This window comes from Zosterops lateralis, assembly GCF_965231275.1.
Source record: "Zosterops lateralis genome assembly, chromosome: 7".
NCBI classification, from domain to species: Eukaryota; Metazoa; Chordata; class Aves; order Passeriformes; family Zosteropidae; genus Zosterops; species Zosterops lateralis.
This window is the reverse complement of record NC_139767.1, coordinates 28,057,708-28,082,932: the sequence shown is the minus strand read 5'-3', so window position 1 is coordinate 28,082,932 and position 25,225 is coordinate 28,057,708. Positions and strand designations below refer to the sequence as shown.

General features: G+C 41.0%; 1 protein-coding gene across 1 annotated transcript in view; it reads left to right on the top strand.

Moving 5' to 3' along the window:
* ADCY5 (adenylate cyclase 5) overlaps positions 1 to 25,225 on the top strand; it is a 215,074-nt gene that overhangs the window by 160,980 nt on the left and 28,869 nt on the right. The window contains exons 8-12 of the mRNA XM_083865254.1: positions 41 to 181; positions 13,108 to 13,130; positions 17,599 to 17,743; positions 19,368 to 19,465; positions 22,189 to 22,276. Coding sequence (XP_083721380.1) covers positions 41 to 181; positions 13,108 to 13,130; positions 17,599 to 17,743; positions 19,368 to 19,465; positions 22,189 to 22,276 — 495 coding nt within the window. The remainder of the gene's footprint in view (positions 1 to 40; positions 182 to 13,107; positions 13,131 to 17,598; positions 17,744 to 19,367; positions 19,466 to 22,188; positions 22,277 to 25,225) is intronic.

The window sequence follows — 25,225 nt, the reverse complement described above, 5'->3', positions numbered from 1 at the left end:
TGATAATTTACTCTGCATTTCTCTCTGGTTTGTGCTCCAGAAAGATGAGAAAGCCACGATAGCCAAGATGAACCGCCAGCGTGCCAATTCCATCAGCCATAACCCGCCGCACTGGGGGGTGGACCGGCCCTTCTACAACCACCTCGGGGGTCACCAGGTCTCCAAGGAGATGAAGAGAATGGTAATGCCTTGCTTTATGGACATGATTTTATTTTCTTCTTAATATGGAGTTATATATCCCTCCTGCTTTGTCTGACGGTTTTTACAGCCCCGAGGGCGTTTTCCAAATGGGGGTGGAAAATTCTACTTTGACTCCAGAAATAACAATAATTGGTACATCTGGAGGTGAGTGGTGGTGAGATGAGGCACAAGGTTGTTTGAGAGGGGAAGGGAGGCTGAATGGCACAAAGAAGGCTCTTTTGTCTGACTTGTCCCACATTCTGAACACTCATCCAGGCTGTGTGAGAAGATGTGATTATCTGCAAAAACTGCTCCGTAACCCAAGCGTTCAAGAGGCATCTGACACACATTTTTATTAGCTCAGTACCTGCAGAGGTTTCTGGCTTGCATTGTCACAGCCAAGTGCTGTTCTCCTCTCTGAGCGGTGTGCTCATGGGGCCCCAGGGATGTCAGTGCCGTGTTTAATCCTGGAGAAAGCATTCATGAGTACATGGATTAATTGCCCTAAGGTAGCAGGCATCTTCATTTCTTCCTTGTACCTTTCACAGTTTCTAAATTAAAATGAACAGCTAATTACCAATTCAATTGCACTGAGAGGACTTTTATGGCTTATTTTACATAAAGGATGTAGATGATATCTTTGTTTTCTGCAATAAAGATTAAGAAGATAGTTTATATTATAGTGGCTATTTTTAATAATAATATGAATATTTAGCACCTCTATAATTGCATGCATAATCAGATTGTTCTATAACCTTATTTATGCTGTTTTGACCCTTCATGCACAGTCAAAAGTATCTATTTGTTACTCACTTTGTTGTTTTTACTCAAAGTTCTGCTCCAATTCACCAAAGCCTTTAAGTATTTTTAAAAAGTTATGAATATGAGATTCAATCCCACGGTTTAAAAATTTAGGCATAGCTATAAGAAACCTGCATATGGTATCTTTTAAAGGGAAATGCTGGCACATTTATTAATAGTTGGTGCTAATATTATTCAATCCTAGTATTATTTTACAGTGCTAAACCAAATTTCTTAGTCTCCATAGTAATAGTAAAGTTTCTTCCATTTCTCAGATCTCCAAATGAGGGCTTCTGACATGAACATACAGATCAGTGTAACTGTGCATTTTTTATGTGGGCTTTTCAATAGGGTGTGCTCAATAGGCACGGCATTATTAGAATCACACTAGCGCATAATTATAATTATAAGTTTCTTTGAATAGCTTTTAAGGGGTTCTTGAAGCCTCCTGTTCAGAAACAAGGTGTATGCATGCCAAATGGTATTATGCTTCTTGGTGTTAATTACAGTTTGCCGTGTCTAGCTGGTTGTTCAGTTGGAAAAACATAATTATTTATTGAAATACCAAGCTGAGTCCTAAAAACTTCACTGCCCCTCACTTGTAGGAGGAAAGACTTACTTTTTTTCCCCTTATCTTGAGCCTTTCCCTGTAATGCTATTTACCTTCTTGAAAATTCAACAGCTCAGAAAGTCTCTTCTACTCAATCTGCTTCTTGTATTAAGCTCCCTTTTGAGAAGCTGATGTTGCATGCATCAGGCTGTTTCTTGGAAACCAAGTGAAACCTGATTCAGATGTATTATTTTCAGCTAGATTTTTTTTTGTTGTTTTTATGGACTGTTTTTTAAATCTGTTATTTACAGATTTACAGATCTGTTAGGTTTGAGATGCATTAGTGGAAATGCAAACATGCTCCCCAAGGCCTCCCCATTTTAATATCTGCTAGATGGAGATTTTAGTGATTAGAACACAGGACCAACTTCTCCATCTCCTGTCTCAACTCTCTCTGTGTTAACTTCTAATTTAAATATTCATTTCTTTGTACTACCCAGCTTTTCACAGTACTTTGTAATCTCTTAACACTGTGTTACACGTATGCTGTGTGTGCCCAATGCATGCAGAGTGCATGCTGGCTGCAAATTGCCTGCTTAGAAATACAAAATACAGAGAGACAGAAGGAGAGCAGAACTACAGAGGCTTTTATTGGTGCTCCTCTGGGATGACTTGTCATTGATCTTGGTAAGCAGCACCAGCTCTCAAACCTCCTGAAAATGTGCTCTTTGTTCCACATCACCCACCTTTCCTCAGACCTTTTGCATGTTATATGTAGTCTTTCTTCTTGAAAGCTCTGAACATGTAAGGTTGGATTAGTCAAAGTATTATGCCAAAGGCAGACAGTGCAACACTGCTTTTCTCTTCAAGACTTGGAGCTCCTTAGCTCTGTAATTTCAAAACAGGGTATAAGGGTAATTGTGAGATGGTCTTCAGGCAGGAGACAGGTAATATTGCAGTGATGTTCAGTTCCATTATATTAATGTGTATATATGAATACATTTGTGTGTAGAAAACAATACAGATGGTTATGAAGGGCACTGGGTTTTGTTACAAATGTAAAACATTTTGCATTTTAAAGACAACCATATATTCAGAAGAAAAAAAAAAAAGAGAGAGACACAGTTTTTTTGTGGCTCTACTTACAATTCCCTGAAAGAGAATATTAAAGTTCCCTGAATTGCATTTTTGGGAAGGCACTGTTATATTTAATAGAAAACAGAATTATTTTGGCCACTTTTCTTTCCAATGAATGCTGGCTCTAGTAGCTGTCTCTATTCTTAGGATATATTAGCAGTAGTCTGAAGGCAGATGGATTAGTATCAAACGTAGCCCTATATGCTTTTTTTTCTCCTCCTCCTTTGTCAAAGTAGTTCAATGTGCTGCCATGCCTGTGCACATCACCAGTGCAGCTGGTGGTGTTTGTGTGGAATGGCAGCATGGACAGTGGCATGGGGAGGCTCTTGGTCCCTGCTTCTCCCTGTGTTGTGGCTTGGACCTTAACCTGCACCAGATCCAGCAGATTTTCCATAATGTTTCTAGTTAAAGTTTTTCCCTTGTGCACACAAGTTTTTTCAGACACTTGCACATATGAATAAGATAAATTAACCTAATGTGGCTGTGTGGTGGTAATCAAAAATGTCCTGGAAAATGGGAGTCACTTTCCTACTCCTACCCTGGCTAACTGGGACCTGAGTCAGATGGGGTTGTAGTTCTGTCAGCTCATCCCAACAGCCCCTGCACTTCCTTGTACACTGGTCTTCTCTTCAGACCATCATAAATCTCTCTTTTTCCCTTCCCATTGCTTAGCAGTGGCCTTTGTTGCCCTGCAGAGCCTCCAGGGAGGCAGCAGCCCAGAGACATCAATGTTGCACACTGCTGATCCTGCCTTCCATTAGCTGGTGGAGTCACTGCCCCGAACAGACTGGTAAATGTGCACAGGAGGGTCAGACACAAATGCCCTGGGAGGGCCAAAGCCCTGCTCTGAGCTGGCAGCCCCTGCTGGAGCCCTGCTGCTGGGAGCCCAGGCTGCTGCAGGGGCTGGTCCTGGGAGCTGGGAGCAGCTCGGGGGAACCTGCACAGGATCAGCTTTGTGCCTGTACACAGAGCAGGAGCACAGCCACAGTCTGGCTGAACAGCAGAGCTGCTTTCTGTTTGCATGGCTTTTTACAGCTTGTCATCTCATTTCCTAAACAAAAGCAATCCGTCCAGGACCAGTGAATCTCTCTGGAAATGGAGATTTTGGTGCTGCTTATTCTCCCCAGTCTCCATACCCCAGCCTTGTCTTCTCCGCTGTCTCTCTAGTCCAGTTTGTGATTGCAAAAGGGTCAAAAATAAGTGGACTTAAAAGCATTTGAGAGTGCAGGTATATTTATAGCTATAACAATATTTATACACCACTGAGAAATACTTTGCTTTTCCCAGTATATATTTCAGAGGGCTTTTATAAATATTGATGAATTTTAGACTTCTGGAAATAATACTCATGTCTCAGTTTTCATCAGCAAAACAAAATTGCTATTAAAGAAAAACCAATTTGGGGATTGTAGTTGACTGTAAGCTGAAAGGGGTTTGTTGTAAACAGCAATAAAAAGGCAAATGTTGATACTTTCCAAAATTACAGGGCTGTTCTAGATGACAAATTATTCTCTTGCATCTTTTACTCTGCTCAACATTATTAAGTTTGTATCCAGAAAAGCACATCCAGTTTGGGATTACAATAATTTAGGAGAATGTGGATGAGTTACAGATAATCTAGTAGGCAAAACTACAAATTAGCAGAGTTTCAACAGTGTGTGCTCTCAAATATTGTGTTTGCTCTAACCTAGAAGGGAGAAGATTGATTAGAAACAAAAGTCTTCAAATACAGAAATGTTTATGAGGACAAAAAATAGTGATAAATCATTCTCCATGACTGTAAAGGGCAGGTTTAAAAATAGTCATCCTAATTTGCTGAAAGGAAGGTCTAAGTTAAGAAAAAACTTAGATGCAAGGAACAGACTGTATAAGAAGCCTGTGAAATCCCTGATTTTCCTGAACAAATTTTATTTTATTCAGGTCTTTTCAGTCTGGAGTGGCATCACAAAATCCTTCGCAAATATTGAAACAATAAGGTTAAAAAGACTCTATTAGGAGAATGTATAGGGAATAAATAATATATGAATAATATGAGATACATGTAAAGATTTTAGAAAGTTTCCAATCTAGGTTGAACGGAGCTTCATGCCATCAATCCCCCCTTTATACAGGAGCCAGCTATGCCCCCAACACTGCTGACAGAAGCCCTTGTTTGAAGACCTGAAAGGATGGAAATCCCACAGTCTTTCTTGGCACTCCTTCAACAGTTTTATGATTTTTCTTGATGTTTTGCTTCACGTGTCCTCACTTCAGTTTGACACCATGGTGCTGCTATTCACATTAGATAAAAGACAGTTTAATTTTCTCTCCTTTACAATTATCTTCTCAGTGGTTGAAGACTATTACCAGGTCTCTGCAAAGCTCTGATTTCCTCATCCAGCCTGATGGTTGTTCTTGCTCCCACTGAGCTCTTGCCATTTCATTGGTAAGAGGGAATGCCCTCGCTGAACCCAGCACTTATCCTGAAGTTTTATTAATCAGGGAATCATAGAATGGCCTGGGTGCTTGAAAGGGACATTAAAAATCAACCTATTCCAACCCTCCTGTTGTAGATAGGGACACCTTTCCCTAGACAGCTTTCTCAGATCTCCATCCAGTCTGGCCTTAAACAATTTCAGGGAAGGGGCATCCACAACTTTTCATGTTAGGCATTACATCACAATCCTCTGTACAACAGTACTATGGTGGCATTCTCATATCAGGAGTGCTGCCCAGAACATGTTGGAGATTTTTGAGGTCTTATAACCCGAGTTGACAGAGCCTGATGCTGTCTGGATTAAATAAAAAAAAAAAAAAAGCATTAATTGTGTCATGAGTTCTAATCATCTGTGGGAAGTCCTGCTGTTGGATCTTAAGGCTGCCATGGAGTCATCATATTTGTTTTACACTGGCTGGCATGACAGTTTAGCTCGTTTCACTGGTACATGCTTTGGGGAAGGTTTGTTTCAGAAGCAGGTACCTCTGAGTTGTTACAATCAAATATGAGCAGAGTGAATTACTGAGTGCCGTGTAGATGCCTGGCAGATTTCCTTTCATTTTCCAGCTGCTGGAAAGGTTTAACATTAGGAAGTTTAGGAACAGAAAGAGGAAGCCCTGAAGATTGCAATCCTGGTTTCAGTCTGACCATATTTCTGTCATGAGTCTGAGTGCAGCTAATGAACCATTTAATTTGCAGTGAAATTGTTGTTAGTTACAAAGTAAAAACTGACATAAAATCAAATAGAGATTATATTTGTGTAGGAAATATTACTGCATGCAGAGGTTAAAGATGTGACACAAGGTTATAAAAATGGATCCTGGATATGGCTGGCGTGATAAAGAACAGGCTCTTTAAGGTAGGTGCTTTCTGATTCCTTGTGGTGCTGCTCAGAGCTCTGCACATCCTTCTAGGTGATATTTAATTGCTTGGTGTTTGTTTTCTAATGAAACAAAACTCATCTACAAGCAGGGTCATTCGACAATAAAATAATTCTTTGTCCTGTTCCCCCTGTCCTAAATCAAACAGTTATTTGCATTTTGCATTGTAAGTACAGCTCATTTCCTCTCTTTATGTCTTCAAGTTGCCCTTACAATAGATCTTGTTACTTGGAAATCAAAATTGGGTAACAGGTGCCTCAGAGGAACAGATGCCATAGCTGGTTCTGTGCCAATTCTACCTCTTAAATATCAGAAACAATTAAAATTGAAAATAAAAGCTCCATAGGACAAGTTTTCCTCAGCCAGCTCTGTCAAAGAGAATGGGATTTGAGTCCATGAATTAGGCATGGAGGGTTCACCCTCCTTTGGAAAGTTTCATTTAACTGCAGGTCATCATTATCCTCTTTTCCAGCAATCATCTGCTAAATCTGGTAATTGCAACACTGACATCAGCAAAGCTGGACAGGGGCCCCCAATGGAGAAAAATTAGGCCCACTATTTTTTCACTGCTATTGTAGTAATCTAACTTGTAATCAAGCAGGGAGAAACTCTCAAAATCCTTTCTGCTGTAATCTCCACATATTGCTATAGATCTGGGAGGAAATTGTTAGTCTAGTCTAGGTTTTATAGAGCAAATTTGGTTTTGATAGCTCTCAAACAGCAAGGGGAGGGATCCCATCCAGCAGTGATGCTGTGTAATTTGGTGCTCACCTGGAAAAAGGGTTTGCCTGATTCACATGATCCATGGGATCTCATAAATGAGTGGGAGTACAGTGTACATTGCTTAAATTGTCAGAGGCTTTACACTGTTTCATATCCTCATCTGCTAGCCTGACTTTTATTCCAGTTGATCAGGACTTGCAATCATCCTTGATTACTTCTTTAAAAAAGGGATAAGAATCTCTCTTTTAAAGAATTAATCAATGCAACAGGAGATCTGCAGCTGCTATTGAGAAACCTAGAAACTGAGTTTGATATTTGCTTGGAAGCCTTGCACTGGTAATTTTTCCACCATTCAGTACCCTTTTCTATAATAAATTTTACTCATGTGGGAAAGGTCATTTGGATTGAGACAGTACTAAAATGTGTCAGACTGGTTTTGAGAGGGACTAAATTTAGCCTGCAGAAATAAAGTTACAATTCCCTTTTATTCCAAGAAACATTTCCTCCGATTTTCATGGAAGCATTGCACAGGTGAATTTGTGGCACTTAGCAGAATGATTTCCAAAACTTCCTCAAGCAGACAATAAGCCTTAATGTCAAAAGGCTGCAGGTCAGCAAGTTTTTTTCAGCAAGTGGGTTTCAGAGAGGATGAGCAGCTCTGGCCAGCACCAGTGGGCAATTTCAATTAAGGCTGGTTAGGCTTGGATCCAGCCTGTCTGCATCTGATTAGAGGACTAACAGTAGTTTCTGGAAAAGTTTGTTGTGTTGATCATTGTTTGAGCGTAGACATGGAAGGGCAGAGATTGTGGAGCCAGGAACTGATTCAGAGCATTTCTAGGACTGCTTATTTTTATGTCTGCTTTGCAAGTTCTAAAAACTGTTCACAAATGAGGCACAGAACCAGAAATTGTTTCACATGAAAATGTGACCTTTGGACTGGAGAAATTTGGATTCAGAGTTCACAGAAAACTGGAAAGTGTGAGCAACCTGCACTTTTCTGAGGTGTGGGTTCAGAGCCAGAAGTTAATTAAAAGTAAGGTGGAGAAAGCCTATTTCAACCAAAATAACCTCTTATGATCTATAGATTTAAATCTGATGGCCCAGATAAATTCATGGCATTGGCCAGGTCTGGTCTGCCAGCTGAGGACTGTCTACAGAATCATTTTGAGTTGAAGAAAGCAGAGGGTTTCACCATCTGTGACCAGCACCATGGAATGAAAGTCTATTTATCAAGTGGGGTGGGCTGCAGAAAAGGAGCACTTCAGCTTTCCTTTTCAGACCTCATTAGTCTGTGTTCCAGTTATAGCAGACACACTCATCATTTAATCTGTTTCATAAACTGGTTTTCTGCCAGTCTGTTATTCTGCACTCAGATGCTTGTTAAATATCCTTCATATCAGGCTTTATTCTTTCTGGACTCTGGAAACAGAAATTGTGTTATTTTTGGCTTAAGTGCTTTGAAGTCCTTCAGTTTTGCTTCTACATTTACACCTGACAGCATCTATCTTCATAGCCTTGTCTTTTTGACCACAGGGACAAAGCAGAAGGTACAACAGTGCTGAAAATAGATGTGAATAATTAGTTTTGTGTGGAGCCAAAACAGGTTTGTTTTTAACAATGTCCACTCTCAGCCTGTCACTCTCCCTTTCTCTTTTCCATGGTCACTGTCTCTGGGAAGCACCTCTGCAAGCTGGACTTAACTTTTAAAAAGCTCATTTTGTCCCTAAGTCCAAAGTTATTTTGATTTCTGCTTCAATATCATGTAAGTTCTATTTTGACTTTGTTCTGGGGATGAAAACAGGGCAAGAAAAATTAGTTTCTTTGTCATTTTTGCACTTAAGATCTTTGATAGAGTTGAGAATGAAGTTTTTGAGGGTGGAATTCATGCTTCCCACACACATTGCCATTAAGAAGGTCATGAAGCTCATCAGCCCCTCTGCTGTCTTATTTTTGGAGTTAAATGAAAAGTTAAAAGCATGTAAAATCTATTCCACTTTTCTTTGCATACTTAGGATGTGTTAATAATTGCAGCCAATGTTCTCAAAGCTAGAATTATTATTTCTAATCGTTCTTGATTTGAAGTGTTATGGTATAACAGTCAGTTTGTCATGTCTTTGACAAACACTTTATCCTTCTATTTAAGGAATCAGTTTTAATCTTCAAAGAAAAGGGCTTAGTTAATTTAGAAGTCAAGCAGAGAGATAGCAGTCATATGAGCTTTTAGCACAATAGATATTCATAAAATATCCCCCATAAAGTAGTGAGCCTTAGGGGCCACAGGGACAGATGCAGCAATATAACATTCCCTCTTTTCTTCCTCCTGCACGTCTTCTCCCACTGAAGGTGTCAGTGCAGATTCTGAGTCACCTGACCTGCCATAAAAAAATAAGTCTTTTTTAATAATCTCCTGTAGAAAAGACATATGAGCAGAGCCTTTAAGGGAGTTGATTCAGCTGAGTTTGTGTTAATGCTCCTGAAGTCAAAGGGAGGACTGTCTTGGTCTCAGAGCATTATTAAATGCTATTACCTTTGCTTTTGCAATCTGATGGCAGAGTAATACAGCTTCCTGGGGGAATCAGAAAAACACCAGTATCAGGGATATTTAAAATGAGACTGAATAAAATTTGCACAAGGTCCTATGTGCAGCAGTCCATTAGTACTGCACTGCGATAAGACCTATCTCATGCCTTATGGTCCCTTCTAGAGGAAAGGAATTTTGGCCTGATCAAGGGCTACTTTATCATCGTGATTATGAAGCTATTCTTGAACTCCTGTAAACTCCTATCTGTCTGATTCTTGTAGCCATCATCACTTTTGCCATTGTCATCCCTGCTGACAATCCCCAGCCTTTTCTTCATAGTGCCCCAGAAAACCACAGGCATTGTTTCTGCCTGCTCGGTAAAAATCCATAAGCAGTCAAGAGGGGATTTATATTCTTAATTCCAAGAATTGGTTGTTTCTCTTCCTATCCCTTTACACCCCCTCTTCTAAATGACAGGTACCTCATTTTTATCAGCCTTTTTTTTCTTTTTTCTCTGGGGTTCAGATTTCTGTATATGTTTGTGCAGAAATGCCAATTTTGACGTATCTCTGTGCAGGAGTACCCAAACAGGCTGAGTCCAGCTCCAGCCCAGCTGTCCAACAGTGGGACACAGACAGATGACATGAGGGGTGCTGGATGGACAGTGCCTTTAGCCCCTGTAATTTCTCTTTCCTGCTTGAGTTTGGAACTCTGGCTACCAGATTATAAGTAGGAATGAAGAAAAATCCATGTAGACCCTGTTCCTGCAGGATTGGTTGTGTGTTTATCCTGTGTATGACACAGACCATTCCAATTGATGGGAGCAGCCTGGGCCAAGGGCTTTAACTGGAGCAAAACATCTGACTCCTGGGGATACTAAAATATTTGCCAGCTGTGGGGGAGAAAAAAAGACCAATATGTCATTAGTGCTCAAGCCTTGTGCAAGGGGAAGGAAATAATTTGAAGTGCAGATTTTTCAATGAACTGAACATGCCCACGAGACTGGAGGAGGTGAAAGCACATTAACCAAAACCCAGGGGGAAATTTCCCTCCCAATCCAAAGCAGGGTGGGCAGCCTGGCTCTGAGCATGAGATCACCTCCTCTGCCTGAGAGGCTTCCTGGTGAGTGACTGAAACATGGATGCTTTAGTAGAGAGGGAGGAAAACTTCTGGTCACTGCCAGATCCTAGAGGTATATTTGCTCTGTATCCTGTCAAAGTCCTCCAGTGCAAGTAAGAAAGATATCTTGTAATAAATGACCAGTTTTTAAGAATCTGTGTTGAAGGATTTTTTTCCCTTCAGTAATCCCATAGACCCTTCTCCATAACAATTCCATTTTTGGCAAGTCTGGTTGAAGAATCTTTAGTATGAAATGGGAGCGTTTGAAGTGAATCATTTAATTTGCTTAACTTAAAGAGGTTCCTACAACATTTAATTTTAAGCGGATTCTCTCTAATTAAAGTTCAAGTCACTCTTAAATATTTAACCTTGTTAAATGAAGATCCAGGAAAGAATATGTGATAAGTCTTTTCCTTTTCTGCTTTACCTGAAATGTATATTTTTGGTCTTTAGCTTTGAAACACCAATTTAATTTGAGTTACCAGCAAGAATCATTTCCAGAATTTCAAGCGCAATTTAGTATTTTAAATTGAAAAACTAGATCAATTAATTCTCTTTTACTTTAGAAACTTTCCTTGTAACAGTTTTACTGAGGGAAAAAAGCAGGGCAGAATGAAACTCCATGTAGATTAAGTGTTTACCCATATAAATGGCCAGTTAAATATTATTCCACACTTGAAATATTGGGCCATTTTTTGAGGATGTGCTTGCGGAGGTGTTCTAGTAACTTGACCTGGTCAGCCTGTGTCTTCAAACTTGTGCATCTCAAAGGCAGGAGTGTGAGATCTGTGTTTAGTTTGAGGAATTCCATGGTTACACAGCTGGTTGTGAAAATCAGGCCATTTTAGGGGACGGTCCCACTGCAGTCAGTGATCCAGTTCCCAGCTGGCTAAGCTTGAAAATGTGACCTTGATATCTATCTAATAAGCAAGTACTGGTTGTTTTCTCATCGTTTCCTTCTGCTTATTTCTTGGCTGGTAGCTATTCATGTTCAGTTGATTTTCTTTTTCCTTTGCAGCCTAACTGACTGTGACACCAGACAAATTAGTGAGCATTTTGTCTTCATGATTAATCAGTGAGCTTTCTACTTTGGCACTGTGTTGTAGGATTACTTAGAGGATAAATAAATAAATCAATCAGAAATTTCTGACAACTGTAAAATAATTAGGCAAAAGAAGAAGGAAAAAACCACACAACAAAAAGTTGAATGATCACTTCACTCTTTAATGTGAAATCAGGAAGTACTCTTGTTTTTTGGCTTGGATAACTGGACATGCTAACTTTGATTCAACATTTCTATTTCCTTCTTCCCACTGGATCTGCTGGTGGTTGTGACATGGGACCGAGAGACTTCCTTGATCTGAATTTCTGATGGGTTAGGTTGAAGTGGCAGTTTCTGTTTAGGAGTGTGGTTTTAGTCTGAAACAGAGTATGTAAAAATGGAAATTGCTCTCAGTGAATCACAGTCCTGACTGCTGACCTGAGTGACAGACCTCACTTTTTCCCTCTGGCAAAGCTGGTGCTGTTCAGGGACACTGTGTTGGCTTTCCTTCTGCCATGTGGCCACAATGCTAACTCATTGCAAGGGCAAAATCTGTTCTCATTTAGTGTCTGGTCAGTGTTGTTTCTGATGGTGTTGGACAAGGCAGCTGTGGGAAGACTTTTGCCCAAAGATGTTTGATTTCCAGTCAGGATGGATCTCAGTGTGCTGACCCCAGAGTGGTTGCTGTTGCAGGTCCAGCAGCTGAAATATCCTCACGTGCCCTGAGCAATTTTGACCTGAGGTCTCTGGGAGAAAAACAAAAGCAGTTCTTCATCTCTCCCAGCTACATTTGTTTTATATTTTGGAACACAGGGTACAAATTCTGTGCCTGAGTATTTGACCCTACTTGTCAAATATACAACTTTTCTTGACTACAGTTAAATTTAAGCCAAGATGTCAGAGGGCACATTTTATTGCAGCCCATGCAAAATGGCAATTTTGATGTAATTTGGTTTGTTAGGTATGTTAATGCTAAACACATAAACTTATGCCTCCATATAAATTTTTGTCTAAGGCCTTCTAGCCTTTAAAACTATGGATGACTCATAAATACTTACACTTAATTATACTTACACTTACATAAATACATAAATACGTTCACTTGCTTACACCACAACTCAGGTGGTCCTGAAAGAATTGTGAATATTTGGGCATATAAATAATTCCTGAAATCTTATTCATGAAAACATGTTCTGTGTGTGCATGTGATGAGGGGAGGAGCAGGGAGACCCCCTGGGGGAGATTAAAACCAAAATGCATCCATTGCCCTTAGCTGAGCCCTGACAAAAAGAGATGCAGGCCTTGTTGAATACACAGGTTGATTTCTCTTATTATTCTGAGTTTTGTTTCAAGTAAAATACATCCTGGGTTACAATATCAGTGCAATTTCCATTGTATCATTTGTAATGGCAACTGCTAAAAAGAAGACACCTGAAATAAAGTGTGCCAGCAGTCATTTCCTTCATCTGCACTTCCATGAATTTATATCTGAAGGGATGTGTTTTTCCAAAGCTGCTCTGGCTGCACAAAATATTGTTGTGGGTGGGAAAAGCTGTCCATCCACACCTAACAAATGAGTGCCCTGAGGAGTCCCCTGTGAGATGCCGTTCCTGGGATGCTTTGTGTTCTCAAGGTCAGCCTGTTTGCTCACCCTTGTGCCCTTTTCCTTTCTTTCAGGGCTTCGAGGACCCCAAGGACAAGTAAGCAAATTTACTTCTGTCATACACTGTAAAGTTTACACGTTTGGGATTTTTTTTCTCATATTAAGAAAAGGACAAAAATTGATGCCCGGAAGCCAAAAATAATGCTTGGACTTCCCAGAGCTTTGTCCTGGAGGGACAGGCAGTTGAGGGCACAGGATTGACTGATGTGCATTCAGAACAGCCACTGCCCTCAAAACATTTATTTGTTTGGTGGTTCTAACTTGCTTTTCTAATTAAAATGCTTTTGCTGCACTTCCCCTTGCCCCAAATAATCTCCATTCTTTAAAAATAACCCAAGACAAAAATCTTTCTCCAAAGTATATATAAGTGTTGGACATCTCCAATAAGAAAGGTTTATGTATGTTATTGAAATGCCTGTATAATTTCTGAGTTTATTTGTATTTATTTTATATTACTCATTATTGCATATTACTTATTTCTACATATAAAAATAAACTCAGAAATAATAGCTTGTTTGAAAAAGGAAATTCAAAGTTTCATGCTCTAAAATATAGCCAAATTTCAGCAGCATTTTCATTTTTTCCAATAGAACTTTAGAGAAATGGTTAAAGTAACAATTTAATCAGAGTGCTATTTTGAAAAATTGCCTTTGGAGTAAAAAACCCAAACACATTCACTTTTTAACTTCTACAGCTGGACATAACAAAAGCATTTCCTGTATTGAAGGTGTTTAGAGTAATTTCTTGTTCAGTCCTGCTGAATGACATTAATTATAAGCTTGCTTAGAGCGAGTTAGGCAGCACTAGAGGAGACTGATGCCTAAAATATGTTGCTGTTGCTCCTTATTATGTTTCTCAGGCTGCTGGTCAGGGCTGAGTGGATTTTTGTGAGCTGGGACAGGTAAATGCTCCTGTGGGCTTTAGGCATCCAGCTGTGGGAAAATTCACATTATGGTGGTTAAGCACTGAGAGCAGCTGCCTAAAAGGAAAAGGAAAGTGATAAGTTTGAACATGGCAATATTAAGAGTCATTCTCTCCTTCCCTTGCCCTTCCCTGCTAACTGGATTTTTGTAGCATTTAGCTCTGTGCTCCCTGGGATGTTTCGCTGGTCCCACTGTTTCCTGTGTCTTGTTGTATCCATGGATGTTGGGAATTCAGCCAATGTTAGATATGCCTTGGGCAGAAAAAGGCTAACAGATTACAACAAAATAATTCATAGACATACAGAAATTCTCGGTATCCCTCATGAAATAGTATTTTTCATCACAGTTTCTGTAAGAAAACACAGAAATTGGCTGCCTCAGTGCTGGTCCACAGCAGAGTCACCCAACAGCTGAGGAACAGTGTCTCCTCTGTTGCTCCAAGGACCATAATATCTGTTCTCCATCCTACAGATCGAAAGTTTCCTTGGGCTGTTACAGCCAGTAGCTGAGCTGTCTCACTCAGCATGGTGCCAACTTATTATACAGATTTCAGGATTTTTGCATTTCTGTTCAGTACCAAAAGAAGCCTCTGATTCTCTTTATCCAGAAATCTGTTTAACTCAAGTACAAAGACTTGGCAAAAATAAATCTCTAGCAGAGTATGTTCATGGAGAGAGTGGTTAAAATTAGATACCTAAACCATATCGAGCACTAAGGCAGTTCCTTCATATGAAGAAATACTGAGGGTCAATACTTTCATCTGGCAGCAAAGGAAGACGTGGGCACCACACATCCCTGAAAACAGGACCAAACCTTACGTGCCTGAGTGCAGGTTTAGTTACTGAATCTAAGCATGAAGCATTTAAAATTATGGCATACATGTAGCTTTGGCAGAGGTCACACTCTGCATTGGCAGAAGTAATTAAATCAGCAGTACATTTTGGACCACTCTGAAGCCAGCATCTCTGGGTTAATTGGTAGTGTTCACATTTGCAAGCAGAGTGAAAAAAAAAGTTGCTACAAGCTCTTTTTGTGCTGTTCCTATCCCTTGACACAATTTTCTGTTGGCTGCATTTGAAGAAATCTCAACACTGATTTTAGGATGTGTTTTTGGAAGTTTCTGGCAGCCTGAAATCTTCATTCCCCCCCGTCCCCCAACCACACTATCGATATATTGAAAGGCATTTTGACATATGAATTTCATTAATCTATGACAGTACCTCAGCTCTGACTTACAGGCACTGCCTGCAGGGCACTCCTTAGCACAGGGAACTTTGTTATGCCAATTTAAAATTACATTTATGCAAATGTACCCAAACTTGCTGTACTGTAATTTTGCTTGGGTACAGTGGGCTGTGAAAGTCACCTGAACAGCTCGGTCTGTGTGAGGGTGGCTGCCCGCTGCCAATGTCCCAGCAAGGCAATTTAAAACCAGCAGAAGTGTTTCTATGCAGCCTGCAACCTTGGAGGTTACTGTAGTGTTAGAAACACCCTGAGCAGTAAAACAACCTAGTACCAACCTGCAGAGACCAAGCAGGCAGGTTCTTCTCTTTGCATCTTCCCGAGTGACGTTTTCAGACTGGAACTTGAAATTTGCCTGTGCTTTGCCAAGATGCTGAGCTGACTCTTTTGCTTTGGTTCCAGCAGAAAGCTCATCACATCTCCTGTACGTGGTATGAAATGGTGAAATGTGAATGACCCAAGTGTGTACATAACTCACAGGACCTTGGAAGACATTCTGTAAATACAAAGCCTAATGATTTCCTTGCTCATTTTTATGAGCCCAGAAGACGTTGCAAGGACTGAATGAAAATAAGCAGCATCCCCTTGAATGCTCAAGCAGATGTACTTCCTCTGAGGAAGTAAATTGAATGTCCTGACCTTGTAGGGGAAAAAAAACACTTTTATTTTCAAACCTAATTATATGAATTTCTAGGAACTAAATAACTTCTAGAGCCCAAAAATAAAAAAACTCTTTCCCTCAACCACTCTGAAATACTAAGGTTGGCTAAAATAGAGATTAGACCTTGAGACAAATTGGCTTGTGATTTCTATATGGCCACTGAATAGATGCCCCTGGTGTGTTGTCATGACCCAGCTGAGGGGCAGACACATTCAACTCGCTGGCTGGGGCAAGGAGTGGTAGAATGGAAATGAGCAGATTGACCTGATTTATTTTTCTCTTGCCAAGAGGTGCACAAAAGAGTTGAGGTACAGAGGGCTTCTTAAAATCTGATCCAGTTTTGCAGAAATCTTTGAAAGAGCCTTCCTTTTGGAAAGGGACCTTTAACTTTTAAAACAGAGTCACATTCTGGTTTGTAAGCTGTTTTCCAGCACAGCCTTACCTGTGGGAGCCTGCTGGCTGCAACACAGAGTGCATTGTGTGCTCTGGTGCAGTACAAATGAAACCAGGGAAATAAAGCAGAGTAGCTTTTCATCATGCTTGTCAGACCCCAGGATTTTTCCTCCAGAGTGTCTAAACTGAGGGTCACACAACATGAGCCTTAAGTTGCTGTGCCCCCATGGGGTTTACACACAGAAATAGTTATCTGCTGGAATATACCCCAGTGCAAGGGAGGGGCATATTTCAGTGGATAACTGTTGGCAAACCCTGGAGATAACCTGAGCAATCATGCAAGCAGAGCAGAAAAACAGCACTTCAGGATTAGCTTTTAATTTCTGCCTATAGCTCGTTTGAGGGCAGGCCATTAAAGTGACAGCACCAAGTCATTAAAATACTGTTAGATTTTAAAAATAACTAGAATCTGAAGAGGTGCTTCAGGTTTCCTTATCCTCAGTGCAAAATGCCTCAGGAAAAATGAGTTTACAGTGTTATTTTTTCTCAACAGTTTTTGAAAATCAGCTGCATTTTTCTGAAGCTATAGCGGAGATTCAGAAAAACAGTGACACAAAAGATTATAATCTTGTTTGACATATTTAGAAAGCAGAATCTAATTTGTATTTTTTTCTTCTGTTGCTTTTTTCTTTTGCAACTTTTCTTTAAGTAAATATCTTGTAAACAGATTTTTCTTTCTGTTTTATGTTTTGTACTCCTAAGTAACTGTGTGAAGGGGAATCAAGCCACATTTTTTCTCCACGTTTGTTCTGTAAACAGTTTTCTCTCAAAAAGGGAGAATTGTTCAAATTTGGAAAATTTCGTAGTAATATTTACAAAAATTGTTATTAGAAAGCAAGAAATATGACTGGATGCATAAATAATTTTTTCAGTGCTGGCACTAACAGCTACGACAGCACAGCAGTGCAGGGAAGAATAAGTCAGAGGACAAGGGGAAGGAGGCTATTAGAGAATGAGGGATGGAAATTAGACATGGGTGTAAGGAAACAGATGTAGTACAGAAAAAAGGGCAAAGAAATAGAAGCCTTGTAATAATGACTGGGGACTGACAGTGAGCTCTAGAGCTGATATCACTCCACTCTCTGCTCCCAGTCCCCATCCCAACTGAAGCTGTCATAAGCAAAATGCCATTAACCTCCAGCTCATTATACACTGCAGTGATAACACATGGTGCAGAGGCAGAAATTATCTTGTGCTCTTATGCTCCCTTTTCATGATGCCTTCAGGAGTACCCAGGAGAGTATGAACCCAGAGGATGAAGTGGATGAGTTTCTGGGCCGGGCCATCGACGCCAGAAGCATCGATCGGTTACGCTCTGAGCATGTGCGCAAATTCCTCTTAACATTCAGGGAGCCTGACCTGGAGAAAAAGGTAATGCTGTCCAAAAAACATTGCAGTGCATCAGGCAGGCTTGCTGGGAGCTTTAATTCTCCTGCAGAAGGTCAGGCTTTTATATTTAGGATTTAAGCTATGGCCTGGGTGCTGGAGGTGGGGTTGTGATCTTAAAAAATCATTGTTTCTTCATGGAAACCTTCATATAACTTGTCCTAAAAAAAATCACAGTCATCTGAAGGGAGCACTGGCTAGGAAAATGAAGCCATTTCTATCAGACACACATGGATGTGCAATGACAAGCAGTAAAGGGAATCCAGAATAAAGCAGATTGTTTAGCTGACTTTGACACTCCAAACCATCTTAAGTGAACCAAGATAAGTCACCCCTTATCTCCTTCAAATTACTGGAGAAACCCACCTCAGCCTGCCTGAGCTCTGAAACACCTCTGGAGGGACTTTTCCCTGCCCTTTGTCCCCCTAAAGAGCCCCAGGTACTATTAGGGTTCATTGGGATGCCATACGTACTCTGGATATTTTTGGGAGCCCATTTTAAGCAAGAAATAGTTCTCTATCCCACAAGAAAGGAGAGTAACAGACCTAAAGCTCATGAGCAGTTGATTTCTTCCTGATTTGGTTTCAGATATTGCTGTGAGGCAAAGATCATTTCCCTGACTATATAGTAGAGACTAACAGGTATCATCAACTCTAGATGGCTGCAAAGTTAAATTTTCAAGTCCAATTTCTAAGTCTAGAGGTAGCTGGATGACATTATTAAAGGTACCATAAGAAATGGTGGGTTTAATTGCACAAAGAAAGTAATCCTTTTTTATTTTTTTTATTCAAGTACAGATCCTTAGGATGCTTGAGAGATCTTTGGGTTAAACTCCTTATTCAATGCAAAAAACTTCATAGGTTTGCCCTATTTTATCATTTTATTTAGAAACAGTCTTTCCTTGACAAGAATAACTATTACAAAAGCAGAGCTTTTCAGGATTTACAGCTATTTAATAAGTCAGTGTGGAACTGGATAAAAGCTTAAGCATGTCATTTCCCCCTACTCCTCCTCTGCAATATTCTAGCTGGAAACTGCTGGGGAAATTAGCAGTTCACCTGTTTAGAGCACCTTTTATTTTGTGGTTCAAACATTGTGAGATGGTCTGTGCTGAGAACCAAGCTTCCAGCTAAATGAAGCATCTTTGGGAATGGGATGCAGCTCCCACGTGGCTGATACATTGACAGGGAGTGGCTGTGGGAAAACCACAGCAGCCTTGCACTGTCATTAGAACGAGTCAAGTCATCTGCACCAAATGCAAGCTTTTCTCATTAACAGCATTTGTCCCTCTTGGAGGAAACTTCCCATGGAAGAAGTTTAGGTCTGATGACAGTGACCTAGAATTTTGGTCCCAGTTAATCCATTTCTGTTCCTCTTGTTCAAGGGGCAGTTGGGGAATCCTCTCTTCACCCAACTCTGTGGATTTCCTCCCTGGCCTTTGGGCTTGTTCAAACCCTTACAGATTGCCTGGGGGAGAAGGGGAGTTGGGAATGTTTTCTACCAGTACTGCTTTCCAAGAGACCTAGACAAAAGCCAAATAAGAAGGGGTTTTTTTGAGAAAAGGCAGCCAGCCACATTTCCCACTAACATAACTGTTGTTTTTTTGCAGTACTCCAAGCAGGTGGATGACAGGTTTGGAGCCTATGTGGCTTGTGCCTCCCTAGTCTTCCTCTTCATCTGCTTTGTTCAAATCATAATTGTGCCACAGTGAGTACCCTTTCATCCCTTTGCTCCCACCTGCTCCCCTCCTCTATTCCAGCCTACATTTTTTGTTTTTTCTTGAAAATTCAGAACACCAAGGGGAAGAGAAAAATCCTTAAATAATTCATGCTCAAGTGATGCATGGTGCTTATTGTTTTCACCCATATCTAGTGCAGATTAAAACCTCCTCCCTGGCATGTAAGGATTTCTGTTTTCCCGATGTGATTTCTCTTATAATTTACCTCCATCTTAAGAAATTCAGTTCAGCACATTTATAAGCCTGTTGAAAACAGATATCACTGAGTAGGAAGGATTGCCTACCAAGGCATAGCACACACTCAGAGCACAAGGCTGAGCTGTCCTCTTATCTAAACACAATGGGACAGGGAGGTGAAACCCATCACAGCCTCATTGCTCAGAGCACTGAGGTCTCAGGGTCTGCTTAGCAAATGAGGCATAACCTCTCATACATTTATTCTTCTGGACTCAGAGCAGCTGGGCAAGAAGAGAGGTAGAGAGGGGGCTGAGCTGCACATGCCTGAGCTTGTGGTTTGCTCCAGGTTTAAGGGTTGCAATGATTTCTTTCCCCAGGCAAGAATGGCATAAGCTGCTCAGGGCTGTGGGGCACAGTGCTCTTGGCCCACTGCAGAGCTCTGCAGCTTTGTCTGCAAGGCACAGCACAGCCCACTAAATCTTTTCCAGCAGTGAGCTCTGCAGAAATGGGACTTCTTCTCAAAGAGTTATTTAAAAGTCACTTAAAATTACAGCATGTGGGTATTTCCTATGCTCTGCTTTAGTAGCAATAATACACCATTCACAGAGAAATGCTGTGGTGGAAATAAATTTGGAGTTAGTAATTTTTAAACTGAAGAACAAGATCACAGAAGCTCTGAAAATGCTCCAAATTTATCTTCCTTACAAGAAGACAAAAATTTTCCCTAAAGAGAGCTCCAGCACTATTTTATGCCATTGCAACTGTTTTCTACGTCTGTTCCCACCACAGATCTTTTTGGAGTAGAGATTGGTTTGTAGTGTTCAGATCAGATATTTGGAAGGTCACAGAAACAACACGTAGTCTGATGTTTGTCGTTCACTCTCCCAGGCAGGAGTGCTCACAGAAGGATTGAATCAGCAAAATAACATCAGGACAAATGTACTGTGTAAACAGACAGGTCTGCTTTGGGAAACTGCATGTGAAGCTGAAAGAGGCTCACAATTGGAACTAGATAATTCCCATTGTTAATTACATCCAGAAATGTTCTCTGAGAGTAACTAATTTAACAGGGGCTTACACTTTGGATTTCTGGATATTTCTGTCATAATTCCACACCTGCAGAGGCCCTCTACCAGCCTTGTGTTGCTCAGCCAACTCCCTAAGCAGCCACTACGCTGTCTCCATAAAACCAAGTTTAACATTTAAATGACAACTCGACAATTTCTGATGTGTGGCAGCCATATGGCTGCCTCCTTTGTATTACGCAGGAGCCAATCCCTTACAGCAGTGGGATGTAAATGGTGTGTTGTTCAGTCTCCTTCCATGCTGCCCATAAAGAGGATGGTTGTTTATTTGGGTTTTTGGGTTTGTTTTTTTTTGCAAGTTCTGAAGTGTCCTTAGTCAGCCTGGCCTGTCTGAAAGGTGATCTGGTTCAAGAGTAAATAAAATTCTATATTTAAACTGTCAGATATGCTTCACTTCACATTTTGCTTTGTTTTTCCTTACATTTCAATTGCATAGCTTTGGTCTTTTGTTGAAGGTAGCAGTTAAACACCAACTGAAACCACAGGTGCACAAGTGTCACCATCAGAGCTTCATGAAACACACACCGTGGAATCTGAATTTGAAACTAGAGACAGAATGTCAGTGTCAATTTATTATGATAAGAGGAATAGCTTTAAGGAATTTCAAAAAAGGCTCAAAGAGTGAATTAGCAAGTACAATTATCTTAGTTGTCATGAGAGAACACAGAGACCAGCTGGCTTTGGTGTTGTTGCCCTCAGTGTCACATCATAAGAATACTTCCTTTAGATTATGAGCAAGACTGACTCCTGGGAGGGGGCCTGTCCTGACACACTGAGACCAATCACCGGGAAATTGATGTTGAATATCTTCGTGAGGAAAACAGATGAAAATTCACACTACAAAGTTGGCCCTGGAATCCTCTTTGTACTTCTGGGCTGGGAGGAGCAGGAACCTCTCAAGCTGGCCAGGATAAGGCTGTCATCCCTGACTATCCTTATGCTGTGGTTGCTCACATCCCATGCACAAGACAGAGCACAGGGAGTTGTGCTGCACAGACATTCCCTGTTCAAGACAGGTAGTGATTCCACTGAGATTATTCCCACCCAGCTGCACTTCAACACTCAGCCTGCCTTCCTTCCCAAGGGTGCCCTGCCCACAGCCAGCTGGGGGCTGACTGCCACAAGTTGTTCCATCACCACCTCTAGTGCATGAGATGTTTTTTCAGTCCCACCTCTGTCACCCCAGCAGGAAGGTGATTGCTGTAAAAGATGGAGCATTCTCTGTTCTGCAGCCTGTCTGAATAATTCTAAATAGGCCAAAGTATCTGTTGGTATTCAAGGCACCTCGTGTCTCCTACTGCTATCCTAATTGGAAAGCCTGTGCAGTGTGTCATAGCTTGTACAAATGTGTTCTGGAGAGCAGAGCTGTAGCTCTTCTATACAAGGTGCATTTAAAAAACAAAACCAACCAAACCTCTCCTTGATTTCAGCTCTACATTTATGCTGGGTTTTTACCTGACCTGTTTCCTGATCCTGACCACAGTGGTGTTTGTTTCAGTCATTTACTCCTGTGTAAAGGTGAGTACTGTGGTTTCTTTGTAGTCCTCTAAGATCAGCAATCTGCTTCTTCAGTTAACAGAGTGTGTTTTGTTAGCCATCCTTTCCACACTATGTGATAAGGGTTACAGAAAAAGCCTTTGATAAGGCAGAATGAACTGCAAACAGATGTTAGGGGTTGGCATCTCTGTAGCTCAGCAAGAAGCAATCACTCTGTGGATCTGCATGTCTATTAAGTCCCCTGCAGACACTCTCATATTGATATAAGAAGAGCACATTTTCCAATGTGAGACCAAACCCTGACCATTCATTTCCTCCCTGTAAACTTCCTGCAGAATCTCCTGTGTACTGGCCCCTGCTGCATATGCGTGTTTGGGTAGGCAGATAATCAGAAAGAGAATATCATCAAGGAAAAATGTCCTGGAGGGAAGTAAAAGCCATAAACATACAGAATTTTATCAGCCTTTCTCAGATGAGTGTACAGAGCTTCCTATATTCGCTGGGCTCTTTCTTGTAGCTGGCTTTGATCAGAAGAGAAATACATTGTGTGAAGTCCAAAAACTTATTAATTCTTCTTGTCAGCCTGTGGTAAATTGGCAGTGAGCACTGTGGGAAGGGTGCTGTGCTCATCTGTTTCACTTAAAGGTGTTCCTATTAAAAACTTTGATGTGTTTCAGTTTTAGGGATCCTTCTAGTCTAGAAGTGTCTGAACATGGAACAGGTTCCTTAGCCCAAGTTCAGCTTTGTTTCTCAGTGCCTGGAACAAAATAGCTCAGTAGCATTAAGTTTCCTGCAGAAGAAACAGTGGGATAATGGATAATGTCAGGCAGATGATTTGTCTCACTTTAATTATCTTCTCTCTGCCATTTTCAACAGTTGAATGTGGGTGCTCTTGACAGACTTGCACCTTACATGTCTTTTTGATTTTTTTTTAAAGTTAGATTTGGAAATTAAACTTTGCTTTCTCATATAATAAGAGCTGCAGACTGTTCCCAGTGAAAGAAGCTTCAATTTCTATTTGAACTTAACAACTCACTCACAGGGCTTCCTTTGGCCTTATGACAACATTAAAGGGAACCTAGTTTGTAAATGCAGCATCCCATTGGTCTTGCTTGTTTACCAGCAATGAAAAGTAGAGTCAGAAATAACCCTGGTGATAGGAAGGCTTGAGTGCCTTGAGCTGGGGAATGGCACCCACGGATGCCTGGTGGTACTTGGTGTGTCCATTGCACTTGAGAATGCTACTAAAAGTCACCCATTTGTAAACTGGTATCAGCAGTTAATGTGGTCAGCAGTTAATTAGCCACTAATGTGATGAGATTTTGGTCACAGCCACAAAGAACATGAACTGTGCTGCCTCCTCACACTGCAGTTCTCTGGCAGCACCATCCCAGCACTCTGCCAGCCAAACAGGGTCAACTCCAGCTCACTGGTTTTGCTGGGATGAGAGCTGGGGCAGGCCTGGAGCTCTGGAGCACCCGAGCTGCCTGACTTGCAACCAGCCAGATTCTAAGGCTTAGAGCTGTTTGTCACCCACTGGCATTTACAGGCCACTTCCACATACTGACAGCAGCACTCTGTTCTTCTGTCATCATTCAAATCTTCTGGTTCTGTTTGGGCTTTTTGGTTAAAATATTACTGATCTTAATTACTGATTAATTTAAAAGGTACGCAGGACTTTTCAGTCCCTGGGATGGTAAGCAGATTTCATTCTTGCTTTCTTTGCCTTGATCTTCCAAATTCCTGTAGAAGAGGTCTGTTCAGTGGTGCTTGCTACTGTTTCTAGGTTGGCTTTGCCTCCGTGCATAGGCTCTGGATGCACAAGACTTCAGAGGGAATTCAGAACAACATCAGAATTTAATGGGATTTTCTGAAGCCCCTGACATTTCCAGCAGTGAGTTTTCATCCCCACAACAAGCTCATGTATAACATCCAGTGTGGCTTCTGTGCACAGATTGCAAATATTGAAAATATTGGGTCTTCTAGCTCCAGTCCCTTCTTAGTGCTGCAAATTAGCCTCTGCTGACAGCACCTGATTATGAGATGGTTTGTTTAGGGAACAGGTACTTGTAGCTTGTCAGCTCTGTGTCTGATGGCAGCTGCTCCTAAGTGGGCTGCAACCCACTTCTGTCATCCAGGATCTTGGTGTTTCAAGTCTTTGATTTTTGAGCAATGGGTTTACCCAGCCCTTGGATAAGGGGTGTTACTTTATTTCTGTACTTCACATTGCTCCAGGAAACACTTTTACACACCTGCAGAAGGAAGGCAATTTTACAGATCCTTCAGATGAAATCACTGAAGCCAGGGATGTCAGCATTGTTTGCTTTGTTTCACACTCAGATGTGGGATAGGAGAGCATGTGTTTTAAATACCAGTGGTTCATTCCACACAAAGTATGAAAGCAGGTGTCCACCCCAGGACATCAGCATAAGCATAACTTTTGACTGTTTGCTGTGCTGTTACATGATAAGTGTCTCTTTTTTCTTCCTCTTTCCAGCTTTCATGTGAGATTTTCCCTCCCTGTTTTGGCCTCTCCCTCTCTGGCTTTGACAGTGGCCAGCAGGCTCTTTCTGAACAGCCTGATCATGTTTTATTTTCCTTCGCTGTCATTATTATCTTCCACTATAAAATTCTCCACGGACTAGAAGTTGATGCTGGAACTGCCAGCACAGCCAGCTTGGCTTTCCAAGTTTCTTCAGCTGTAATAAACAAGAGAGTTTCAGTTCTTTGCTTTGATGCTCCATGAAGACTTGGCCACTGTGAGGTGGTGTCCCTTCCCAGTAGAGTCTAAGGTCATGGGAACCAGGGTCCCTTCTCAAATACTCTGCTGACAGACATCTGTTTTGCTACTAACTTACCAAGTGTGTGGTTTTTTTCTTAAAATCCTTAAACTTCTGGCATCTACACTACTGTGTAGAATTCAACTTCTTGCATGGTTCTGGGAGCACATAGGAGAGAAATTTCAAGTTA